Source organism: Drosophila mojavensis, unplaced genomic scaffold (genome assembly GCF_018153725.1).
Source record: "Drosophila mojavensis isolate 15081-1352.22 unplaced genomic scaffold, ASM1815372v1 contig_36, whole genome shotgun sequence".
Taxonomy (NCBI): domain Eukaryota; kingdom Metazoa; phylum Arthropoda; class Insecta; order Diptera; family Drosophilidae; genus Drosophila; species Drosophila mojavensis.
The window spans coordinates 4,403,422-4,425,169 of record NW_025318858.1 but is presented as its reverse complement, the minus strand read 5'-3'; the positions used below and the strand labels follow the sequence as shown (position 1 = coordinate 4,425,169).

The 21,748-nt window shown below is 35.9% G+C and overlaps 1 protein-coding gene across 5 annotated transcripts in view; it reads right to left on the bottom strand.

The window, feature by feature from the left end:
* Positions 1 to 3,025: 3,025 nt before the first annotated feature.
* The window catches only part of LOC6575965 (rRNA biogenesis protein rrp36), an 81,918-nt gene continuing 63,195 nt past the window's right edge, over positions 3,026 to 21,748 (bottom strand). For 4 of the 5 annotated variants that reach the window (XM_015164900.3, XM_015164901.3, XM_015164903.3 and 1 more), the window contains 4 exons: positions 13,625 to 13,748; positions 13,343 to 13,563; positions 3,958 to 4,238; positions 3,026 to 3,868 (listed from right to left, as the gene is read on the bottom strand). In XM_015164900.3, coding sequence (XP_015020386.1) covers positions 3,733 to 3,868; positions 3,958 to 4,238; positions 13,343 to 13,563; positions 13,625 to 13,748 — 762 coding nt within the window. In that variant the 3' untranslated portion in view covers positions 3,026 to 3,732. The remainder of the gene's footprint in view (positions 3,869 to 3,957; positions 4,239 to 13,342; positions 13,564 to 13,624; positions 13,749 to 21,748) is intronic. The other variant, XM_015164904.3, reaches the window with a different exon arrangement.

Sequence of the window (21,748 nt, the reverse complement as noted above, 5' to 3'; positions counted from 1 at the left end):
TATTAATTATTCTCATCTATGCTTTTTTCTCTACTGTATCCAATGATTTTACCTCTTCTGAACATCCTCTATTACATAAGGGTATGCAAAAAGTTGTGCACGGGAAATTAAGCGCATTTAGCAAGGATGAGGGCGATGAAAGAGTGGAGGGCTGCCAGCCAAGCGCTGCAGCTTTATGTAAATTGCGCTCTGTATCTGTTTGTCGGTCCCAGTACGTGTGTGTGTGTGTGCGTGTGAATGCATTTGTGAGTTGCAATTTAAGCGCTGCGGCATTTGCCGTTTGTCGGCATATCAGCTGCACGGCGGCAACTGCTACCTGTATTTAAGGCCTGCTTTGCACAGCCATTCCCTAGCCCTCTGTGTCTCGCTGCCGCCCAGGCTCACCTTTGGTGCCCATCTTTTGGTGTGTGTGGGGGGGAATTAATTATGCAGGCGTATCATGGCAAACATCAGACATTGCCATGCCTTGCCACGCCCACTGCGTATGCGGTTTTAATTTGGGAGCCCACGCGCTCGCTCGTTCGCTCACTCGACTGCCTGCACTGCGTTGCACTGATCCTTCAGCACATGCCACGCCCCCACTTCCGTATTAACGCCCAATACGTGCTGCTGCTGCTGCTGCTGTTTGCGTAGTCGCAGAGTATTCGTTCTGTTTGCATTTCCGTGTGATTTCACATGCCCAAATCGAATCGAGTGGATACGCAGCACTTGTGTCCTCCACATCCATTTTAATTGATTTCCTCATTGTCTATAGATGGCAGCAGAAGACGTCTCTATGCCTCTCATTTCTCTCTCTTCTCCATCGCATAAACATAAATCGTAAATTTCGCCGTTTCTAGCCTTTTTTAATTTCCACCTCTGGAGAAGAGTTGAAGTATTTTTTTTTTTTATCTATATATTCCAGACTACCTTTCTCTTAGACTCTCTATTCTACCATATTCATATATACCTTTTGCTTCTTTTGTTAGTATTGAGAGTTTTTACTTTTATTGATTGTATTACAGAACCAGAATCTCATATATATCTTTAATATTTGCATCTCCAAATAATTCCTGTGCCTTCGATAATTGCTCTCTTATTCGCTCTCTCTTTTACTCTATCTCACTCTCTCTTTCTATTTTATCTCTCACTTAGTTTGCTTGCCATCTTAGCCGCCAGAGGGAGCCCGCATCATTAACCCTTTTGGGCGCAGCTTGTTTATAAATTCTATAAATTTTAGATCATAATGCTCAAACCTGCCTTCGCATGTGTGTTGCGTGTTTTGTTTTCCCCATTGCGGTTAGTGTGTGTGTGTGTGTGGATATGTGCTAGCAGATAAGCCATTTGTTATGCATTTTCATTAGAAGTTTGCCAGCTGCTCAGCCATTATCGTTAGCATGGCTAAAAGTGCAAACAAGAGCGTGAGAGATTATCGTGTACATAAGCTAGCTGTTATGCCCCAGTTCAACGCCAGGTGGCGTATTGAGCTTGATGAGAAATGTAATTGGGTCAGGGCTTAAGACAGGACCCGATTTACACTGTGGAATGGAACTGCGGCTAGCTCATTTCCCAATCAAATCAAAGACCACTTTTTTTATTTGTTACACTCATTCATTTCAAATGGAATCGAGTGCAAGGCCAAGAAATCTGTAATAAATTTCATTGCATACCCGAAGGGGCAGTCGATTCAACAGTTGCGTGTTAAATAAAACCTGTTGTTTATCCAATAGAAACGATGCTAAGTTGACTGTTAAATAACTATTTGCAATTCTAGATTCTCGATAAATCGTTTGCTTAGAATCCCTCTATATAAACATTTGAATAATGTATGTTTATTAACGTTGATACACTGTTTACCCGTGCAAATATAGCTTTGCAATGAAACCACAACTGTTTTCATATACACACATATATATTTGTTTTGCTTTTTTTATTGTATTTATTTGGATTTTCGCATAGTAATAATAATTTCATCAATTATTTAAGTATGGTGTATGGTGATACTTAAATTTGTATTTTGTTTTCCTTTACATTAAAATTTATGCTAAAGTTAGAAATAAAATGTGTTGAAATGTTTGGTTTGTATTTTGCATATATTAATGCATATATAATATGTATTTATAATTCTAATATAACTTTAAAAAAACAAGACATAAATGCTTAAATATTTATGTGTGTACGTGTGTGTGTGTGTGGAGTTTAATAAATATGAATAATGGCTCATTGTTGCTGAATACTTTGAAATGAAGCGATTTTTGAATAGGCTCATAAAATAAAATGAATAAATGTTTATCTCAGTTTTCTCTAATGCATTTGCGATTCATTTCACTTGCAAAATAAATGGCTTAATCGAACATAAAACATGTACAATTAAATACTATAATATTCTAATATTAATTTCATTGATTTATTTTTTGCTTTTTGCAATTTATTGCCAAACGTTTACAAACGGAATTATCTAAAATAAATTTGTATATTTAAACTGAAATTTAAAATTATTTTCGTTTTGTCTTTGTTGCAGCTGTTGTTGTTGTTGCATGTGTTGTTGGTGGGTTTATTGAATGGCTTTTGAATTAATAAACAATTCGGTATAGATAATATGTGTAGAGAGAGAGAGAGAGAGAAAGAGCGAAAGTTAGTATGATCGAGATGAAGAGTTAATGATAGCTACAAGTAGATACAGTCGGATATATATGTATTTATTTCCTTGGATAATATGTATAGATACGCTCAATATATATGGTATTTATGTATGTATGTATGTTTATAATATGCTCATTAAATGCTCTCGATTGAGACAAATCATGTACAAGAACAACTTTGACTAGAAATTAAAATATATGTGTTAGTATTTAATTAATACCAAATGCTTAACATTTCGTTTTCTCTCTGTGTGTAATTATATTGTGAGCAGTATTGAGTTTATCTCTTCCTCTTCCTCTTGTGTATTCGACTTGAGTGGGGATAATTCTCTCTAAACATATTTATATATATATATCCTATATATTCGTATTCGTGTATGATTAAAATTGCTAATAATATTATGCTTATTGTTTTTTGTATTATTTCTTTTTATCGTGTTTGTTTTTAGTTTTTATAATTAAATAACATAACATTAGTAAATTTAAACTAAGATCCAGTCAATTTATATTTTGGAATATTTTCTTTACTTTTTGCTTCACACACAATTAATAGAATTATTGAGTTTTTTTTTTTTCTAATTTAATAGATTATAATAACCTGCATCAACTATACATCGAAAATACATCGATTTCGCTTTAGATACTCTACTTTAATAAAAGGAAATTTGATTTACCTCAGATCAATCATTATTCTGCAAGGGTATTCAAACTTCGGCATATCAAAGTTTTCTCACTTGTTTTTTTTTTCAGTATTTTTTGAATAAAATTCAACACTAATTTAAAAGTCAATTTAATTTTTGTTTTTCGTTTTGAATCTTTACAGCTATTAAAGATGATCTGAATTAGGGTCGCAAAAAATGTGCTGTATAAGAGCTAATTTCGATCAGCGGATATATGTTCGTGTTCTGTATAGGATATGCAACTAAATTCCCTTCCGTTTCTCTTTCGACAGGTTTCGGAATTCGATTACGAACTCAAAGATTTATTTGAATTGAATTCTAAAAATTCAATTCATTCGCTGTGTCGTTTAACTCCTTTTCGTATAACTGTTTTTATACTAATACTTGTTGTGTTCCGGTTCCGGTTTCGGTTCCAGTTCCGTGCTATGCATTTACGACATGTCCACTGCATTGTAGTTGTTCATCGGATGCGAGGTCTGCTCATGATAATTGGGACAACGTCCAATCTTCTCCATATATGGCCCATATTGGCAGGTGGGCGGCTTGCAGCGTCCCTCCTTGATGCACCTATGCAGAGGAGAGGAAGGAAAAGAGAAATATAAGATAATTAATTATATATGAGTAAAGAGACTTTAGTTCCTTCACTTTCTACTCACTTGCGATCTTCCAAGGAGAAGTGCTCGCTGCCCCGCTTGCGATAGTCGCAATCGTAGTTGCTCGAGGAGCAATCACATCTGCATTGCCCATCGTTCTGTAGGATGCGCTCGAAGTGCACTGGACAGTTGCAGTTGAGCATGGTGGCACGCTGCACTACTGCACCGTTGCTGGAGATGATGCCCTCAGCATAGTAGTTGCTGCGATCGATGCAATGGCATTCGGTGTGGTTGACAAAGGTCAACATTTCCGGCTTGGATCGTCTGTCTTTGTGGGTCTTGACCTGCAAATGAGACGCACAATAGAGTTAATACCGTTTGTCTAACGGCCGTTGCCTAATTGGGTTTTAATTGAGACTGCACACTATATTAAATACAGCTGAGTAGCTGTGCATGTGCGAGCTATATAGGGTATCCTCTTTATTGAAAGGCTAACCCGGTTAATTTGCATATGCAGATTCTTGTTCAGAAGTTTCATTAAGCATGTGTGTGCGTGTGTGTGTGTCTGTGTATGTGGGTTTGTATCTCAATGCTCCTTAAGCTGACTGTTCATCAAACTTGTCGTCATTGTTATTCTTGTTTCTATAGCTCTTGTAATTCTAAATGAGTTGTCAGCTGTCAGTTGCCAGTTGAAAAGGCACACAGAGCCATAGGAACTTAGCTAAAGGGGGTCTTTGCTATATTCTGCAGTTGCATTGAAAGCTTATTAAATAAAGAGAGAAAAGTGTGAGCACTAATTGAGTCTGTCTGGCTTGGTCTTTTATATATTCATTTAAATTTAAATTGCTTATCAAACTAGGAAAAAAAAAAAAAAAAAAAAAGAGTTTTCGGCTTGACTCATTGCTTGTTATATATGTAGATGTATTCTAAAGAATATATTTGAAATTATAATTTTTCAACAATATTTAGATTAAATTAAAACTGATGAATTGATGAATTATTTAAATGTATTTAGTTTTATTTTCAATTAAATAATTTACATAATTTAAAAAAAATTAATTTTAATTTTTGTAAAATATATTTAGTCTACAAACTATTAGAATTTATGAATGTAAAACAAATATATTTATTGGTTTGTTTCTAATATCTTAAAAAAGTTTAACCAATAAACCAATGTAATTTTAATATAAAATTTTTAATTAAATATAGGAAATAAAAGTTAATACAATAGCTATGTTTTGTAATTATATTTTATAATTAAATGACAAAAAAATATGAGTGAAATTTTAAGGCAAAGTTTTTTTTTATTTCTCTTTTATTCTTACTCATCCTTTCATTCGCCCCCTCTTCGCTCTAAGCCCATGGCAATCAACCATTAGGAGACAAACTTGAACAGCTTCTGATACGCTGCCTTGTGAAACGTTAAGCTCTGAGTTGGGCGCCGTCGTTTGGGGCAGCATGACAAGTGCAAAATGATGAAATGCCATATGAATTGCATAAATTAAGCTGGATTCGTTTAATTAAAATTACAGCTCCGGTTATTAATCAAGCTAAGTAAATAGCTGGCAGTCAGCAAGCAACCAGCAGCAAGCAGTAAGCAGCGAATGCCCACAAAATGTTGCCAGCCAAAGAAAATATCCAAAGATGCAAAACCGAGAGCGGTCGAGCATTGAATTTTGATTGGACGCATCAAGGCAGAAAACTGACAGCTGATCAAAAATAATGCAAAAATTGAAACCGAAATTGAGAGCGAGTGTTGAAACCTTTTTTCTGCCATGTTACACATGCACAGACGCACACAAACACATACACACAATTTTCTGTTTTCTATATATACTAGAAATGAAAAACATGAAAATTAAATTTTTCACATTTTTGTAAAGCGCCGCAGCAATGGAGGGCGGAGGGCATATTGATGTCGAGCGCTGTAGGAAAATCCATGGACATTTTTAATGTAATTGAAAAGAGTCTGAAAAACAAATGAACTTAAACTAAAGATAAAGAAGTGTCTAAAAAAAGGTTGAACCTAAACTAAAGATAGGGAGGTCTGTGAGAAATGATATTTAGACATAGAAATTGTTAGGGCATTAATTAATAATTAATATATATTTCACTCACTGGCAAGAAAAAAAAAAAAAAAAAAAGTTTAAGAAAAAAAAAGAGTTTAGATACTTTTTTATATTTAAATTAATATTTTTTATATTTACGTTGTTTATATTTATATTTATAAAAATATTTTGTTCATATATCGATACTTCATTTTTAAATTAATATAGGTTTATTGATATAATCATACATATATCTATTTATTTATTTGCATCATTTTCTTTTTAATTTAAATTTATATTTATATTTATTATTTTTCATATGCCGTATTTTAATTTATAAATTTATTCTTATTTATTTATTTTAATTTTTTTGGAATATATCATCCGCTAGACAATTTTTTTTCTATATATAAATATTATCTCATTTCTTTACTTTATATAAATCTCATGATTTAGTAATATAGCTCTTCAAACATATTCCCCAGACTATAAGAGCTACGCATATTAGATTTTTGTATATATAACTTTTCATAAGGCATACATATATAATAAATATTTGACTTTTTATACAACTCTCCTTCACTCCTTCTCTCCCTATATATCTCTCTCTCTCTCTCTCTCTCTCTCTCTCTCGCTCTCCTTTGCTATCCTTCATCCATGCACTCTCTCCACTCGACCACACTTTCTTTTTAAACTAAAGTTTTGGTGGAATGTTTATGCAAATTTTTGAATGCAACGAATTGAAAAAGTTTGGCATGCTCGACATGTCGCTCACAGACACGCCCAATGCTCCGCCCCTCTTTTAGCAGGCAATATGCACGTGTGTGTGTGTGCGTGTGTTTGCGAAACATAAAATTGAAGAAAATTGCAGCAGGCACAAGAGACGAACAGGCTGCTAAGCTCAAGCTGCTAGAGCTAAAGCAGCACAATAATTGCCGGAAACGGAAGTGCAAAGTGCTGCTGTTACTTGCTATTTCATTGTTGCTGTTGTTGTTTTTGCGTTTCTGGCTGTTGTTGATATTTGAATAGCAACCGCATCTAAAATTGCTGCAAAGTGGTTGAGCCGCCTGCCCATAGCATGATATATGCCATAAATACATATGAGTTTTTGACTCTCTCGGCTGCACTTTGTTATACATTTTTTGCAAGATGGCGTCACAGGCCTTCCTCCCTCCAGCCCCACGCCCCTAATTGGGCTAAGCCTGTGCCATATACTATATAAGTATGCAAATGCAAATGTAGTCGGCACTCTCTCGTGTGTGCACACTTTGGACTCGAGCAATTAGTCAGTTATTGCTTTGTAGTGGGTACCCGGAGCACTCGAGCGCTCTGAGCAGAGCAGCCAAGGACAGGGGACAGAGGACTACGGATGAAGGACGAAGGACTCATATAAAATGTAGTTTAATTTTTCTGTTAGGTATTGTATGCAAGCATTTATGTTATTGACACTAATTGACAGTGTTGGCAAGTGCCAGATTTTGAATGAGAAAGAGAGCAAACGTATGAAGTAATTGAAACTGTGGAGCTGTCCAGCGTTGCCCGGTAAAGATTTTTAAAAAGAATTTTAGTTTCAAAGAGGTATAAAGTTATGGGAAAATGTATTTAAATTGCATTTGATCAATGTATCTAAATGATTTTTTATGGTGTTTCACCTCTTCCCTCACTACTGTTCATTTAAAATTGAGGGGATTTTCTTAAAATTTTTAATGAAGTACTATCTGTTACTTATGACCTTATTTATATGTGAGGTAAATTACAGAAAAATTCTTACATTCTTACAAACAAAGAAATAGTTTTTTCCTTGAATTTCGTCTTCGCACATGGAATTTCTGAAAACTTTCAACTTACTTCAAATGAAATTCATTTCATACACTCAATTTGGCTTCAGCAAAGTCCTGACTTTGACTTGCATTTGCAAAGTCTCTCCTTTCATGGAGTTGTGGATAAAATAATAAAATTACAACTACTGTTGCCTTTTTTGCTACACATTTGCTACAGCCACAGCCAAACAGGAAATACTTCTCATTATATATAAGCCCTTCCTAGATGGCTTTTAATTATGAAATACACTTTTGCTGCGCTTGCTGACAGGGGATTTTTCGACTCGAAGATTTACACAAATACACACACAAGGCAAGGAGGGAACAGAAAAAAGAAGGTAGTAGAAGACACGCCCACTCATGGAGTAGGTGAGACAACGCTTAATTATCTAAGAAAAGTTAAGCCAAGCAACTTGAATTATGAGCGGGCGAAGTCTTCTGAGACAAAGAGAAAGTGGAAGAGAGGAGATAGAGACAGAAGGGAAGAGTGAGAGCGAGAGATTGTCGAATGAATGTGTTAACAGAATAAGTAAACAAAAGTATGTCAAAGTTTTATTTGAAATTTAAAAATATATATGTATAATATTTTATTTAAAAAAATATATATATATAAATTAATAATATATTAATAATTTAGAGTGAAATTATTTTATTAAGTTAATTAATTTTTTTATTTATTTATTTTTTTTTAGTAATGCAATAAATATGTTGTTTATTATTTTGAGCTTAAGTAAAAGACAGCATAATAAATAATGTGTTTGAATAACGTCTTACATGATAAAGTCTATATACAAAACTCATTTAATGCCAACTCTCTTGTGAAATAAAAATGATTTAGTTTAAATATAAATTTGTTCCCGCTGGTCACTTTTAGCTGGTGTTGGGCCAACTAAACTAAAGTTGCATGTCTGCGAAAATGTTATCTGCCAGCTTAAACATACAAAATATTACAAGGAAAAAAAGCACAAAAATTTATGGGCAGGAGCAGAGCGTGGGAGAACGAAACGGTGAGCAAGGCGAGGCTGCAGGAGGGGGCAGCAGGAAGCTAAAGTTTGCGCACACGATGTCATTGAGAGGTGTCAAGTGCCAGGCAAACAGCTTGAGACCAGAAAGAGCAGGACAACACAGAGCGAGAGGGAAAGAGTGAGAAAGGGAAAGGGAGAACGGCATCAAAAAAACATTCTTACAAAACATAATTTATGTTGCGCAAATTTTGTTGAAGTGAGAAGGTAGACGGAGAGGGCGAGCGAGGAGTGAAGGGGAGCGGAAGGGAGGGGATGGGAGGGGCCGTGTGCATTGTTGGCCAGCCAAAGTGCAATGCCCCCTGCGATCCACTCCAGACAGAGCCGAGCCAAGCCGAGAGCGAGCGAGCGAGCGGACGAGATTTATGAAGCCTTTTTTTTGCCTCTGGTTCTGGGTTCAATGCACCCGCAATGCACAGCGCAGAGATGTCGTTACTTTCACCCGCAGCTAGAAGAGCGACGTGAAAGCCAACGCCTCCACATGGCGTGCAGGTCCACATCGACAGCCGCAGCCATAGCTACAGCCATAGCCAGAGTCACAGCCACATCAGTATCCACATCCACATCCAAATCCATATCCATGTCGATGTCGCCCACCTGGCTAACATTGGCATTGGCCTAAGTAAAAGTCAATTGGCTGACAGGCAAAACGTTGCCCGAGTTTAATTAATTTGCAACAAAATGTGGCGCGATTTGCTGCAGTGCTGCAGGCCGGCGCATGCATAATCTAAGCTGTGGGTGGAGGCGCCACAGTCGCCAGACGCAGAGCAAACATTAATTTTGCTTATTAAACAATGAGCGAGGCAGGGCGGGGCAGGTGCGTGTGGCGCTTGCAACGACTTTGTGCCACATGCGCTGCGTAATGCAATTTCGACAGCTGAAATCCCAACAGTTGGCAGCAGCTGCAACATAAATGCAAAGCACGTAAACAGGTAGCAAATGGGGGCGGGGCCATGGAGAAGGCGGCACCTCCATGCCAAATGCCCAGTGGGTAAAACTTTTGTCAGCCGAACTTTATGCCCGACTATAAGCGACGACAGTTGCAGATTTTATAAAATTATTCAGCACTTAGTTGAGCACATTGACAGCTGTCTGTGCAGTGAAAGCGAGATGGAGAGAGTGAAGAGCGAGAGAGGCTTACTTCCCATAGTGCTGCAAGCGGCAAGTCTAAAAATAGTCAAGTGCACAACTAATTTTTGGCATGTGGAGTCCTTGAGGGCAACAGCTGGGAGCTTAGCCCGGATTACCTGCACTCCGGCAGCAACTTTTCTCCAACTAAATTATTCAGCTATGCATAATGTACATAATAATAAATAGTTTTTGGAACGTGTGAACTTTGTTGCTATATAAACTTTTGCATTTGTATAAATGTGTACCTGAAGTCCTGCTCAAATTGGATGTTGAGATACAGCATGCGAGTTTATATTATATATACTTTATACTTTATAAATTTGAAATTCGTTTATTATTTTTAATCACCTTGTGAACAAGGCTGAACATACAACATTTTTGAAGCTTCTCTTGTGAAGCTATTTGAGGAACTTTTCGTTTCTCTCATTAGCAAACTTCGCTTTCGACTCCTGCTTTCGTCTTTCACTTGCTGCTCTAGCGCTGCTGTAATCATTTGAGGATTCTAGCTGAGTGACCTCCTTTTCTGTTTGCCCAATGGCTCACAACTGCAAAGTGCGATGCACTTAGTTACATATCGATGATTCAATAGTACTAATACATACAAATACTTGGCTTGCAATATTCACAAAGCTGAGACATGGACAGGTCATTAACAGCAAATTACATTAAAGAATTTATAAATAAATCAAATTCTAAAATAAATTGCTTATATAAATCAAATTGATGTAACTAATGGTTTCTGCTAATGAATTTCGATAATAAGTTTGCTACTTCATTATGTCCATATGAAATTAATTTTATCTTAAAGCCTGCAGCAATAAATGATGAGGAAATTGTATAAATCTTGGTGAATGCAAGTAAAAAGAAATTTATATATAAGTAATTAATTATATAGCTATATACAAATATTTATATATAAAATATATATATTAATACAAATATTTATTTTTAAGAATTTTATGCATTATTTATTACAGTTTTAGAGCAATCAAAAATTAAAATGAGTTTAGTATTAATATTATTTTTGTTGGTATTACTATAATATCATTATTGTTGTTATAATAAGAAATATAATATTAATGCTTAGATCATTTAGTTTGATTATTCTAAATTTGTAAAAAATAATTTAATAAAATTCTTTATAATAAAAATTTGTATTTATATTTAAATTGTTTATAAAATATTATTATTCAATTAAATTAATTCAATCTAAATAAAATTTTATATATGTATATAAGCTAGACACATCGTTTCAGGCCCACCAGCTTTTACTTTTTAATTTGCAGCCCTTTTGTGGCTAACCACAATGTTGGCTAACCATGAGCAGCTGCCATTAATTGAGGTGTGGGCGTAAATAGTTGCATAAATTGCATCTGCTGCTCATGAATGAATTTTCATTAAATTCGTTTTCCATTTGCCGTTTCGTTTAGAATGCGCGCCCTTTTTATTATCATTATCATTAGCATTGTTCAGCAGGTTATTTCCTATCGTTGCGCACGGCTTCAAAAGCAGCAGCTGCAACAACAATGAGCTCGAATATATGTGCGAGGGTGGTTTTAAAAATTTATAGGAGATATTTAACTTAAAAAAAAATTAATTTTTTTTTCTAAATTTTGATGTCTTTAGTTTCGATATTGTCTAACTATAAACTTTTATTATTATTTTTAGGCTAGTGTTCTGTTTGGACTGCCCTCGCTTATGGCCTTTTATATTTATGAATCCACCCAAAAGTTTTCACCATTTGTCAAGAGTCGTGTGTGTTTGCTCTAGCTTTTATTTTCCTCATAGTTACATATAGCTCTCTCTCTCTCTCTCTCTAACTTTACCTCAGCATCACTCCCTCTCACTCTCGCTGTTGTTGTTGTAATTGCTTTGATTGTTGTCACAGTCGCGTTTGTTGTCGTTGCGCTTTGTGGGGCGGGGTCGTAGGTCATGCCTCAGGGCGCCATATTGCAACATAATTATATCGTTTCACCTTTTTACATCAATTTTTTGTTTGGTGTATTGTGTTCTGTGTGTGTGACTCGAAATGAGTTTTTAATGACGCAATGATAATTCAATTTGTTGCTGATTTATGCCACATAAACTTTTATTCTCCCCCTCTCTGTAACGAGCATTCAATATGTTGAAATCGAGAATAAAATTATGCATTGTTTGCTGGATTTCTGACTTCTTTTTTATCGAAGGTGATTTCATGTGCCAGACTCAGAGCGCTACTCTCTCTGATATGCTCATTAGTTTTTAATTAACAATTTAACAATTATGACAGAGTGAAGCGAGCGGATATGCCATGCATAGGCAGATAATGCAAAGTGAAGTGTGTGTACTTCAATTCAATTTTGACAGCTCATAAATTTAGTTTTTCTCATTTAAATGGACGACTTTTTTTTGAGGTGAGGCAACGCCTACAGGTACTGCACATTTAAGTATGGCTTACTATTTAAATAAAGCTGAAACTATGTATTAAAGTTTGTTTTTTTGAGCTAACATTAATTGCACTATGCTGTTTTATTTTAAGTCGCTTGATTTTGGTAGCTTTGACAACACTTTAAAAATTCTTGAAAAACTTCTGCATGCATAAATTTGATATAAAGTATTTTATACTATGATATTGTATTATAAGCCATATTATCATTATTATGAAATCAATATTACACGAGGAACATTTTCATTAAATTCATTTTAAATTCATTTATAACAAATTTGAGGAAATGCAAGAGGAACATTTCAAATCACAGATATTAGAGATTAGTATATACAGCCCTGTGCCTATACACATATCCCGGATACACAGTAAAAGCCTATGGCTTTTGTATACTGAAATTGGGCTTAAAAAGGCAAATGAATTCACCGATTTTTATGGTAAATAAAATTGACTGATTTAATCATTTCTAATGGGAGGCATAAATTATGATATAAATCAAATTATTTTTATAAAATATTGGAATTTATTTATCTCTTGCTTTTATTAGCTCATGCTGTATTTTTATACTCATTTATTATTATTTTTTAAATATTTTTTTTGTTTAACTTAATAGACCCAGCATTTATTAGTTGTGTGAACTTTTATCATTTTAAACAGATTATAGAGTTAATATAACTGGTTAACTAGTAAAGAAATGATTCGGCTTACAATTAGGCCTACTCTGATAGTTTTACCTTTTTGATCTATCAATCTAATCTATAGAGTTTTACTTTTTCATCTATCAATCTAATCTATAGCTATTCATTTAGCAAAGTTTAACAGTTGTAAATTTAGCTTCAACTTTCGATAAATAAGAAAACAAACAAATGGACAACTAACCTGCTAGCCCTTTTTACTTGAGCTGTTCATTTTCAGAAATGTGTCTGCCAGCAAGTTGGCAAATTTAGCAATTCAACCCGTTGCAGGCTTATTTGAAATTCAAATTCGATTCGTAATACTTACAAAGAAATACTTTTCGACTTTGTGGGTGCGCTTTGGGGCACAGATCTCGGTGCGACTGTGGCAGCAGCCGCTGTCCTCGGAGCAACGGTGCACGAAGGTGCAGTGGGGGAAGTAGATCTTGGATGGGTCGCGTCCGGCGCTCATGCAACGCTTCTGTGGCAAGTGGCAAGAGTGCTCCCTCAATACCTCTTCGATGTGTGCATTCGCCTTGGCTGCAAAGACTGCAAAGTTAATTTAGTCAAAGAATCAAGTGGGCGTTCGCTTCAGCCAGGCAGTGCTCACCTTTGGCCTCCTCCCTCTCGCGTCGAGCATTGAGCACAGCTTCCGGCGTTCCCAGCAATTTCTCCTTGTGCGCAGTTTGGCTGCCGATGCGATTATGTGCGTAATTATTGTTGTTGTCCGCGTTCTGTGAACGAAAAAGCGAAAATGAAAATTTGATCAATACGTCCGAAAACTTGCACAAAGGCTAATTAATTGAATTGGAGCCGAGCTGAGCTGCAAATGCCCGCATTACGCATACGCCATGTGTGCGGGCGCCCATAAAAGTCATCACTAAATAAAATTGCCATTTGTGCCGTGTGATGGCAATTTGTCACAATATTTATTGTCGGCCACAGCAGTCAAGCCTGCAAGCTGGCAGCCAGGCAGGCAGGCAAGAGCTGCTGCAGAGATTCAGGTAACGTGCCACACAAGCATCAACTGCCACAGAGTGGAGCCGATGATGGCTGGCGGGTTGATGGGGCGACGGGGCTGCTCAATTGCTGCAGAACTTCATAAACTAAGAATTCATGTGTTTTCACAGTCGGCACAACAGTTACAGCAATTGCCAACAACAATGGTCATAAGTAAAGGACCACAGAGCAAACAAGCAACGAATATCAAATACACTTTCCATTATAAGTAAATGTAGGGAATTGTAAGTGGAAATCATGTACAATAATTTGTGTAGTGCATAAATATAAATTACAGTAAAATTAAAGAAAAAAAAAAAAAAAATAAATAAAATAAAATAAACTCTAGCATAATATACAAATATAAAATAAACTTTAGCATAATAATATTAAGTTTATTTAATAAAAAAATAAGAAAAATAATAATTTAATAAAATAATAATAGTAATAATAATTTAATAAAAAATGTAGATTTTATAGGCTAAACAAATTATTTAAAAAAATATAAAAGAAATGAATTAAAATAATTAGATTTAAGAAAAAAAATATTAGTAAAGCATGGTCTGTAAACTATAATAGAAATGGAATAAATCCAAATATATATAAAAAAATTTATAAAATAACATAAAAAAAATTAATAAAATCATAAAACATAAAAATAGTAATTAAAAAAAGTCTAAATAAATAAAAAGTAACAAACAAAATTTTTTTTTAAATTTTATAAGATTCTTTAAAATTTAAAAATCGAAAAAAAAAAATAAATAAAAAGTATTTAAAAACAATTTTAATAAAAATAAAAATATTAATGTATTAGAAATATAAATATATATATTAATATATATATTATTTTCAACTGTCGCATATCTCGTCACACAGTCTATAGACCCTCCTCCAGCGCGCTGTCATTTATAACAATGCCCACATACAAAACAAATTGGCAGTCCAGGCAATAAATACGAGCCACACAGCCGCACAAAACAATGCCTCGCTATGCTGGATGCTGCAGTGGGCTCTAAGTAGAACAACAATAACAACAGCAACGGCAACAATAACAATAACAATGAGTGAAGGACAAGAAGAAGAGAGGAAAAAAATGTTGACCAATGCGCACAATTGGCAATTTGTGAAGTTAAGCGAAATTAATGAGCAGGCAGGCAGAGGGCCAACAGCTAAGCCGCAGTCTCAGTCGCAATCGCAGCGAGCAGTGTTGGTAAACGAACAAAGCAGCAACGTAGGCGAGTGAATGTCTAAATAAGAGCTAAACAACAAAACCGCAGCTGAGACTCAACTTCAACTTCAACTTGGACTTGGACTTCATTCATTGTGGGGCAAATTCTTAAGATTATTCGACTGTTCATTAGTCAAGCAGGAGTGGACGGGGAGCGAGGAGTGGGGCGCCCAGTGGAAGGTAGGAGCCATCAAGGTGCCGTTGGCATAAATCTTGGCGTCTTGGCATTTTATATATGTTCAGTTTATTCCATTTCATTTGGCTTAGACCGAAACAATGGCCACTTTTTGATGTAGCTCAATGATTTTTAGCGGTTTAACCTTGAGGCTTATGAATGGTCCATTGTTTGTGCGAGGGGGTACACTAAGACACACACACACACACGCACACAGACACACACAATGTGGCGTTAATGCGCAAATATATGGAATTACTTTGGCATGGAGTGGAGTTCTTTGGTTTATGGTCAGCCGCATTGAGCATTTGCCTGGCCTTATGTCCAATTCAATTTCATTGAAATAAATGCCACGCCTACCCTCCCCTCTCATCTCTCTCTCTCTTCACTCTCCTCCTCTGTTCTCTTGAACGTCTCTTAAGCTGACACAAATCGCTTTGTGGCCATCGATGCGATTGCCACTGCATAAAAAATTGTCCATAAAATGAAGGTAATATGCGGAATAAACCAAAAGCTGTGTAACATATTGGCAAGAAATTGAGGAAAACGTTTGATTTGTATACGTAGAATAAGAAGGCTTAAGCTGGTAAATGCAAGAGTAAGAATGAAATAATATTAAGTTATTCATTTGTGGAAGCAAACATAATGCGAGTTGATGATAATTTGTTTTACATGTCATAAATCGGAGATAAAGGATGATATGTAAAATGAAAGTAGAAAGAGAAAAGAGAACAAGAGAAAGCCAACAGGGCCAACAGCTAAAAAAGGAAAAATTGGAGGTGAATAGAGAGAAGAAAGAAAAAGAGCACATAGCTGAGAACAGATAAAAGATAGATAGAAGACAGAGTAGGATAGAAATCAAATCATAAAGATGGGAGAGAAAAGGAGACGAAAGAAAGATGGGAGATGAATGAAGAGAGAAGAATAAGGGGACGTGGTAGAAGAGAGAGAGATACATTGATAGACAGGGGGAAAGAGAAAGAAATAGGGAAAACGTTGATAGAGAGTGATGGGGATAGTGGTAGAACAAGAGAATTTGAGAAGGACAGAGATAACACTGGTCAAAAAAGGACAAACAGACAAAAGGAGAGAAGAAAAGTGAGAGAAAGTGATAAAGACATTGAAATTCTGAGATAAGAGAGAGAGAAATACTTTTTAACGAATCAGTATTATTCTGTTCAATTTAATTCACGTTCTATCCATATATTATATATAATCAGTGCCCATGTTGAATCTATTTCCTTTAATCAACGCAATGCATATATGTTGGCCAAAATATCTCACAGTGACAGGACTGACTGGACAGGGCTGTAATCTGTGTAGCATTGATTAGTAGACATTCAACGGCCATCTCTTTCGCGCTCTCTCTCTCTCTCTCTCTTAGTGGCTCTTCCTCTCGTGCTGTGAGACTGTACGGCACAAAGGCTGATTAAATTGAGCGGCTCGTTAGTCGCACAGGACCAGCAGCTGATAATGAAGGTGCGCCTAACTACATTTGAGCAGCAACAAGACCTGGGGCTTAGAGAGTGGGAGAGAGAGAGAAACCGTGGGCGGCAGAGTGAGAGGGAAGATTTGCTGTAATGCAGGCTGAGCTTTAACAAAGGGTTTGCCAGGGGCAGGCGCTAATGCGGCTGCTGTTGCTCTTGTCAGCAATTTAGATTAGAAAGCGAGAGAGAGTGAGAGAGAGAGGGAGAGTGCAGAAGGTGTGGGAGTGCCAAGATAAACACACAGCTGTATTTTGAAACTCTTTGGCAGAGATACCTGCCCGACTGGCCCCATCAGCCTCGATTTGAATTACGGCGCAATGCAAATGCATCCCCTGTGTGTGGTAACTGGATCCGATGGCGGACAGCAGGACAATGGCCAAAAGACGCAGCAGCAGCTACAGCAGCAGCAGCAGCAGCAGCAGCGGCCGCAAAGCCCGTTTGCAGCGTTTGCATTAAAATTTCATTCGTACTGATAAAATTTAAAAGCCAACGATTCTTTAAAGTCAGCCAGACATCTGAGGTCGGCGGCAATCAGGCACTTGGGAAATTTGCGCAGAAGCTGAAACAGCTCATAAATAAAATAAAATACCATCAGCCAACTGTGTGTGTGTGTGTTCGAGTGCGTGTGTGTGAGGCAGCCTGTGTGAACGTGTCGTATGCGCAATAATTAAGTTTCAAATGCCGCAGGCTAAAAATGTGACGTGCATGTGTAGGTGGTACAAAGGGTCCCGCTGGGCAATGGCAATAATAATATTAACAACTGCAACAACAAGAAAATCAACAATAATTACAACAGGTACATATACATACATATATGTATGTATATGTGCTATATGCAGCACAAGGCTCGATAAGCAAAGGCTGTAAATTTATTGAGGATTGCAAGTCTTTTAAAGTAAACTGGTTCAGTGCAAAATTGAACTAGTTCTCAAAGAAGTCAGTAACTTAATCATTGAATCCATTTAAAGAATTCTATTGTGAAAATCAGATTTTTCAGAAAACTCTTAAGACACTTTTAACCAAAGTCGAGAGTTGTTATTTGTTTCCATTCAATTAAATTATTAATAATTTTATTTTATATTTTATATCCTGAAATATCTTTCAGTGACTCTTACCAAGCTCTCGAAATTTAATTTTGGCCAGATAAAATTTATTTTAGACTTTTCTAGAATTATGTTAAGAGCTGAGGCAATGAAGAATGTGAAAATAAATATATGTTATACAACATTATTTCTTTTTTGTTTTTGTCAGATTCATATTACGTTACGTGCTGCAGTTTAATTTAAGCCAAAACAGCAGCCCTGCTGAGAAGCAGCATGTAGATATGGATTACCTGCATGTGGTCTAAGCAGTCTAAGCTTTAGCATACAAGTTTATTTCTTATATAAAATACGAAAATAAAAATTTCTGTTTTTGCAATGCATACAAACTAAGCTGCTTTGAAAATAAAGCAAATATAATGAGAATGCGTAAGCAAACTTAACAGCATATCCTCTAAACAAGTGCAGCCAACTTAACAATGGCGCTCAGCTAGCCAGCGCAGCCAACCTAACTGCTATCCCTGCTGAAAATTTGAGGTAAATTTAATTGAAATAAAATTTTAATTAAATGCCTGCGCACAGGTATTAGAATTCCCATGGCTTTCACATGCTAAAAAATTAAAAAATCATTCAGTATTATGTCGTAAATGCTGAGAATTTACAAACAAAGAGCACTGTAATCTGAAATGTCAATCAAATTGTCCCTAGGGAGTTATGTATGCAATATTTTGTTGTCAATATGGCAGAGCATAAACAATGTATGCCTTATGAATGCGGGCAAATCAAATGCCACAAAAGCGTTTTCCAAAAGGGCGGCTGGATATTTTGAAGCCACCCACCGGGAGCACACACAGAGAGCACCACTATGTGAGCTACAGTGGTTCTCTAACAAGCAACAATAAATAATACAAATTTATGCGTTACCTCAAAAGAAAAACTTTTTGCTAACAATCAACTTTTGCGCTGCAAACTTTTATACATGTCTTTGACGCTATCTCCCTCTCTCTCACTCGCTCACTCGCTCTCCTCTTCTCTTTCCCATATAGAACATAGTTTAGTGGCAACATCAACTTCATTGCCATTATAAAGTTGAACAAATAAAATTTATATGCATTGCAAAACGCATCTAGCAAACAGGTAACGAGGTCTGAACTTCTGGGTCTGAACGGGGCCATGGCTAAAAGTTATCAAAGGGGCTTGGGTTTCCTGGAGGTTGAATTTGATGCAGCACATTCTGAGTGAGTAAACAATAATAATAACGAGAGCAATTTGTGGCAAATGCTTGCAGTAGTTGCATTCCACACACACACAGAGAGACATACATACATATATATATATTGAGTGCAAAAGTTTACTGAAGAATTTATCTAACTTCAATCGAGAATTTGTATATATTCATAATGAAACTCAATAGACTAATAATATTCAAATATAAACTGTCTGAGAAAACAAGCAGAGGACAGCAAATAAAGTTCTGGCAGCTCATTCTGTATATTTATTAAAAATTTTAATTAATATATTTTTAATAATTTATACTAAAAAATGTCCACAAATGGTATTCGTTTATTGTATTTCTGGTTCAATGAATTTTTATAATAATTATTTAAAAAAATTATTTTTATCATTTTAATTATTATTAAATTTTTTTATATACATTTTTTTTTTTATATTTTCGAGTCATGTATATTTTGTATATTCTCCTGATTCTTTTTTTTATATTTATTTTTTAATCTTACTGAATATTTTTTATTCAACACATAAGTTTTCTTCAGAGTTCGCTAGCAAAGAAAAAAAAATGAAACTTTTTTTTTTTACTCCCATCTATCTAGTTGCAACTTTTTGATCCAGCTCCAGTTCCAGTTCCAGCTTTGGCAACTGTTCTTTGCCCTATGTTTCTGTCGCTATCTGACATTAACTTTGCATTTTTCCGCTCACATAAATAATAAAAAAATTGCAATTGTTAGACGTGGCGTATGCGCAATTCGCATGCAAAGCAGACAAATAAGGCGAGCGAAGCGAAGTAAAGAGAAAGAGAAAGGAAAGCGCCGCAAAGCAGGCAACAAAAAAGCGGAAACTTGGCTAAACGTGTTGCAGGCTGCACAGTCGCAAATGCAAATGCGGATGCGGATGCGGATGCAAATGCGGATGCGGCTGCCAAAACGCTAAAGTGACAAACGAGGCAAACAACAAACCAAAAATTGGGATGGAAATTCAGTAAGGAAGCGCGAGAAGTCCAATAAAATGAATATTTCTCTCCCTCTCTCTTTCTATCTCTTTTTCTGTCTCGCCCTCTCTTTCCATTATTGTTGTCGCTGTCAGCAACTGTTGCTGCAACTGACGCGCTGCAGCTAATAAATAAAAGCTGGAACTATCAACTTGACGGGCATTTGCCACTTGATGCCGCGAATATGACGAGGCAGCCAGACAAACTCACTGAGAAGGGGCCAGTGGAGAGGGCGTGGCAGCCTGTCTTCTTGGGCAACAGTTGAGAGCAAAGTGTCTGACGTTTTTAATAAGCACTCGCTGAACTTTGATGAAAGCAGCAACGGAACTCAGCAAACAGGCGGCAGACAGACAGCCAGACAGGCAGAAAGAGAGAGAAAGAGAGAGAGAAGCATCTTCGTCGCCTCCAATTGGAAATAAAGTGAGTCAAGCTGAAGCAGCTGCTCCTTCAAAAAGGTGATCAATTTTGCTTGCAACCAAGCGGAAGTGTCATCAACAGATGTGCAGCAGCAGCAGCAGCTGCATTCCTCCACAATTAAATTCGTAGTCAAAGAGTCCTGCTGAGTTGATTTTCGCCTTTACAATTTATGATTAGAATAAAGCTGGAGGGCAGCTTCTGCTGCTGCTTCGCCTCCTGCTTCAACTTGGGTCACTGCTGCTGCTTTTGCTTCCACTTCTGCTTCAACTGGACTCTGTCATAACTCATCAGGGATAAGCAGCTGATAGCTGAGCTGCCTGTCACGGGATTAAAATTTGAGCAGCTTTCATGCCACAGAGCGTAGCTCCTTGATTCTTGTTATAATTGAATGAGGGATAAAGTTTTAGAGAGCAGAGAGTAATGGAGTATAAATGTGCTAGAAATTTAAGTACTCCGCAAATAAACTAAAAAATATTATGCATACAGAGTGTTAAAAAATTGAATATTTTGTTGTAGTGTTATTTAATTAATATATTTTTATGTGTATATAAATACTATAATATTTATATTTTTTATACAATAAAATATTGTCAAATCTATAAATAAAATATTATTTATTTGATGTTTCAGACATCTAGAGTAATTAAAATCCTTAACTCTTAAGTAAATAAGTTATACAAAATTATTATATTTAAAACCGTAGCTTAGGGCTTACAATTCTTATGAAAATTTATGCAGTAAATAGGAGGCGTGGCAGATCGTATAAAGTATTTGTAATCTATTAGCCATAGAAGATAGAAACTAGACCTAAGCGAAATTTTCAGTGTTTCATTTCGTAGGGGCTCTGATTCTATCTTAGTCGGGCTCTCCCGACTGGAGCATTGACAGTTATTTCTCTATTCGAAAATAATGATAAAGCGCTTGGAATTTCCTTGCTCTAATAACTCTCATCCTTACAATGATTATCTTTGCAACATCTGATAATTGAATAGGCAAACAAGAAAAATATTTAGGAGCATTTAGGCTCAGGTTGTCTGAGATTGTTCAACCTATCTCATGCTTATAAATACCATCTAATTAGCTAAGCTACACTATTTTTACAGACTTTTCCACACAGCTCAGATTAATTAAATATATTTCTTTAATGCATTTCAAACTTTGCCG